General features: G+C 28.2%; 1 protein-coding gene across 1 annotated transcript; it reads right to left on the bottom strand.

Moving 5' to 3' along the window:
- Positions 1 to 361: 361 nt before the first annotated feature.
- LOC120078162 (lectin-like) lies at positions 362 to 1,927 on the bottom strand. The gene is made up of 3 exons (XM_039032387.1): positions 1,725 to 1,927; positions 1,481 to 1,597; positions 362 to 929 (listed from the first exon to the last, which is right to left on the bottom strand). Exons 1-3 carry the CDS (start codon positions 1,733 to 1,735, stop codon positions 545 to 547), a joined length of 513 nt encoding a protein of 170 aa, XP_038888315.1. The 5' UTR covers positions 1,736 to 1,927; the 3' UTR covers positions 362 to 544.
- Positions 1,928 to 5,438: the final 3,511 nt, after the last annotated feature.

Raw genomic sequence — 5,438 nt, 5'->3', positions numbered from 1 at the left:
ACAACGACGAGAGATTAGACTCCTTAATTTTAGGGTGTTGATAAATTTGAGATTTAAATTAGTTCTTAGAATTCTTATGAATTTTGTGGATTTCATTGTTTTTCAATTAGGATTGCATGAAAAAAATGGTTCTTCGAAAGAGAACAATCTATCATTTAGTTTCTAGATTCAAACACATCAATGAATACAAAAATTCATAAAACGTATGATTTAATGAAATTGCAATCAAACATCCCTAGAATGTTTTTATTATTGAAATTTGATCTTTACTTTTTAAGTTTTCATCAGTTTAAATTCATAACCCATCATTTTCAGTTCCCAAGCATTCCTCATTTATAAATATCTAAATTAACACAAAAGGTGTTTAAAACTTAACCTTCATGCTTATAAGCAAAAAGGTGTATTATTTATCATTTCATATACTACATTACATTATATTTTCATATTTCACCATAAAACACTTTTTGAACCTCTCATTCTTTAAATCAGTATACAAAGTACTAAGTTTGATAGAGAAGAACTTGTGTTATGTCGACCATTTTTATCAAGCGCAATCCGATCCACGTGGTCGGAACTCGACACCTTTCAAAAGAAACCCGCGCTTCCAATGCCCTCCATGTTCATACATGTGAAGCTCGATCTCACCGCCATTTTCACAACCACAATTATCGACCAAGAAATCACCACCTGAAATCTCCAACCAGTCCCCTCGTTTCACGAACTGCAGACTTTGTTTGCGTTCTATCTTGCATCCATTTGGCCTCATGAGTTCTATGTTCACAGGAAGCTCCCATCCAGAGGCATTATTGGTTAACTGTATCTTCCATATTACATCGTACACTATTCTTGGTGTGAAAAAAGTTGCACTTACTTTCACGCGTATATCGAACCAAGATACTTGGATACACTCAGCGACTTCATATGTTTGGCTACAAGATTGTGAAACACCATGTATTATTTTATCAATTTCATAATAATTTAGAATTTTTTTTTCAAGGGGCTTTTACTTAAATTATTTGACAATAATTTATAAGTAATCAATTTCAAAATTTGATTATTTCATAACATGATATTATGAAAACGATTCATAACAATTTCATTATCAATCTTGAATTATAATTTGACATTTATGCTCAGAATTCTAGTTCTTAAATCAGGGTCTACCGATAAATATATTGTAAATGTACTTCTCTAAAATATATGTTAGAACTACTACTACTTTTCTTTAAAATGAAGATAATAACCGAGTTGATTTTCTTTTATAACGTCTCTCCATTATATACATACATATACAACGCAGGAATCCACCTTTGTTGCACAAGATATTTGTTAGGAAAAGAGTAGCAGTTGATTTCCAACATGGGATGGGATTTTCAACCGAAATTATTAATTATGTTAATATTTTGAATAAAAATAAAATCCCATATGAAAATAAGAGATGGGTGTATAATGAAGAAATAAATATGGGTTAAAATTATACCCGGATTCCGTTATATTTATCCATCTCCAGTACGGGGATCTTGAATCCAGACAATTGAGAAGCTCTTGCATATAGAAAGTACCAGTTACTGTTTGTGTTCTTATCAAGGATATATTTCTGCATTCAAATAAGATGAAATTTGAATTTATCTTCTCATGATGAGTAGAATATATATCTCAAAGAATATTATAGTCCTCTTTTTTTAAAAAAAAAAAAGAAAAAAACAATATAGTATTTCACATACCTTAGTTCCATTGTTCAAGAAGATCCCCGAAGAGACTTGATGATAAAGGTCATCGAAGGAGGGCCATTGCAATTGCACGTCTGAAGATTTGCAAATAACATCTATGCAATGGCCATACGTCACTTTTGCTCCTAATTTCGTTTTTGCTTCCGACCCTTGATCGCACATTTTCGAGGCTCTTTCGATTAAGAGTCGAGATGTGAACTAAGACGGGAATTGACAAGGAATTTATAACCCTTTCTTCGGTACCCAATTTTAAAAGTGGGACATGAGAATCAGTCATTTCCATTACTTTTTTTTATGTCGTGTCTGTGTGAATTTGATACCTTTCGAAAGTAAATTATATATTCTCTCTTTTTTTATTACAATTAGATCCTACTAAATATATTATTTTAAATTTAAATTTTGAATGTTCAAATTCAACCGATAATTAAATGGATACAAAATTTAGTTGATAACAAATTATTGGACCTATTTGGTAGGCAACCCAGATTCTGTTTTATGTTTATAGATTGTTCAGTGAATATGTGTTTGGTTGGCAGTCTCGATTCTGTTTCTGAAAACTGTTTTCGAATTCTGTGATCCAAACAATGCAAATTCTGAAAACAACTCTTTATGTTTGTAGTGGATCCAGATTTTGAATTCAAAATTTTAAAATGTAGAATTATATTAAAAATGATCAAAACAATAACACAATTATACTATTTCATGTTATAAACTCAATTATATTTGTTGAATTTAAAATATGTAATATATATTATATGATATTTCAAAATAATAATTATACAAAAACTTTAACATAAAACAAGTTCAGAAATTAATTAATAATTGTTTATATTCAATCTAGTATTCAGTGAGTAACTAAATATATTTTCAATCACATTTTAAAATTTTGTTTAAATTGAAATTTAATTTCTAAATATGCTACCAAACGCATATATGAAAACATGAAATATAACTTCGTTTTCAATGAACCCCTTGTTTTCAAATTTCTGTTTTTAGAATACCTACCAAACAAGCCCTAAATTATTTTGATTAATTATATTATCCAATTCTATCGTATACCATTAATAATAATTTATTGATGAATTAAAATACGTACTTAATTAATATTTTTTTTGTTAATTACATATAAAATTAATAAAATTAAGTATTTTATGGAAAATATTGATTAATTTAAATTAGAGTTATTCATGAGTTCTTTTAGGCATATTTTTACTAAATTATTCATATCTTATTTGATAACCATTTGATTTTTTTTTTTTTTTATAGAGTTAAATTTGTAAAGACTCATTTTACCTCTAAATTTATGTTTTGTTATTCATTTTTAACCAATGATTTCAAAAATTAAAATAAATTTTGAAAACTCCAAAAAGTAGCTCTGAAAAACTTGTTTTTGTTTTTGTTTTTGAAATTTGGCTAAGAATTCATAAATTATTGTGAGAAATTGAAAGGAAATAAATTTAATTTTTAAAAATAAAAAACCAAATATGAAATCCTTACCAAAACAAATATCATTTACTTCTTCTAGCATTTCCAAATAGAACCAAACACAATTATTGATAATTCCAATACATTTTATTCCCAAACCACATGGTTCTTAAACAAAATGGACCTTAGTTTGTTGGTTTTGCGTACTTTGCTCTTTCGACCTCCCACACCCCATTTTTTATCTCACGGGCAAATCAAAATGTTTGATTATTTCAACTATTTTTTTTTAATTAATCAAACATTTCCTTTTTTTGTCAAACATTTTCATTTTTTTGTGATATTTCATTTTGTTATAGGTAAAATTGGACATAAGGGGTAAAAAAGATATTTGACAAAGTATCCAATTTAACCTTAAAAAGAAAATAGAAAAAGAAATGAGAAGAAAAGGGAGAGAAGGTGGTATGGGTCGAGTCCGTACCACCACACTCGCCCTCCGCCCAAAGTCAAGGTTGAGCTCAAGGAAACAACCCCTTTCCTTGGGGAGTTGGCTGGAGCAATCCCTACTCCAAATAGAAATAGAGATAGTGAAAAAACTATAAATAAGGGTGAAGAGCACCAGGGAGAGGTAACTTAGAAGTTTTAATTTCTTCTACTCATCTAATTCTGTTACTCCTTGATCAAAATTTGACATCAACACATTTCATTTTAAAAATTGAAATTTTAATAGATGAAAGCTTCATGGAAATTATACGCTTTACTTGTTTTGTTCATATGAAATTTAGAACAAGTGCTAATAATATAAATCTAAAAAATGGCCCAAAATATTGAATAAGAACCGTGCATACATTACCTAAATTTAAAGGAAAGTGCAAATATAATAATCAGACTTGAAGTCTTAACAAATATAGCACAATATAAAAGAATTTGTAGATATACCAAAATTTAGATCTAACTCTCAAAGTACAAATTTAGATCAAACTCTCGAAATCTACCATTGATAGAGGTCTATCCTTAATATCATTGATAAGGATATATAAGAATATATCATTGTTAGATTTTGTTATATTTGCAATTCTTTAAAAATATGGCTATACACTTACTTATTAGCCCGAAAAATGCTTCTCATTGCAATGATTATCTTAAATTTTTATTGATATTCTTTTTTATCTATAGTATTGGAAAAATAAAAGACATAGCTAGAGCACACGTGCGATATACGTGGTTCAAAATCTTTAGAACATAAAATTTTAAAGAAAAAATGTCTTTTTGGTCCCTAGGTTTCAAATCTAGTTTCTATTTGGTCCCTAGGTTTCAAAATGTTACACATCTAGTCCTGAAGTTTTGATTTTTAATTCAATTTAGGCTCTAAGTTTCAAAATGTTACAATTTTACACTTGAGATTTGAGTTAATTTTCAATTTAGTCCCTATGTTTCAAGATTTTACATTTTTAACATCAAATTTTCATTAAATACTCACTTTTAATGATCGATGTCAACGTCTGCTAATTAATTTAAGAGTTGATTGTACAAATAACAATTAGTCCCAAAATAATAAAAGATGTAGCACAGGAATAAACATATTAGGTATATGCACATAATTAGTGTCGGATATCACTAATAGCAGATAACAGTGATAGCCATATTGGTAAATGACTAAAAAGCCCACATGTAGCCCACCATTTCATGCTTCTTCTTCTAGTTTTCTTAAATTAAAAATGATCACCAATGGCAACTATTAATGATAACTTTTAATAGTTACTATAGTTGCTATCACCGATAGCTACTATCAATAATAACTTTCAATTTAAAAAATATTAATACAACCTTGAGATAATAACACTTCAAATATTAGCTTTCAATTTGCTATCAGTTGTCATAGGCTATTATTTTTACACTTTTATCATTTGGAATCAAACTTGAATTATTAACACTTAAGGTTATCAGTGACTATCAGTGATATTCTTTTATAAATAGTTTTCAACTTTGAAAGAAAACTATCAACATTCAAAGAGATAAACATTTAAAGTTAAAAGCGATAGAAGTCTATCGATGAGAAATCTATAAGTGACTATCATTGATGTCTACTTAAGTCATATCACCAATATGATTAATATCATTCATTTAATTGACATATACCTAAGTCATATTACTGAATACATATATCACTAACAACTTATAGTAGTGTCTATCACTAATCGGATTCTGTGATCCAAACAATGCAAAATTTTTATATCATTGATATTATCGATATATGGATATCACTAACTCTATCAACAATATCTC

This window comes from Benincasa hispida, chromosome 5 (genome assembly GCF_009727055.1).
Source record: "Benincasa hispida cultivar B227 chromosome 5, ASM972705v1, whole genome shotgun sequence".
Classification (NCBI taxonomy): domain Eukaryota; kingdom Viridiplantae; phylum Streptophyta; class Magnoliopsida; order Cucurbitales; family Cucurbitaceae; genus Benincasa; species Benincasa hispida.
Note: the sequence above shows the minus strand (reverse complement) of the source record. Positions and strands in the feature narration are given on the sequence as shown.

What these genes read in the sequence shown, in the direction of transcription:
- LOC120078162 (XM_039032387.1), bottom strand. An exon ending in ATAAATATAACGGAATCCGG is followed by an intron (nt 930 to 1,480) that starts GTATAATTTTAA and finishes ACAATCTTGTAG; the next exon opens with CCAAACATATGAAGTCGCTG.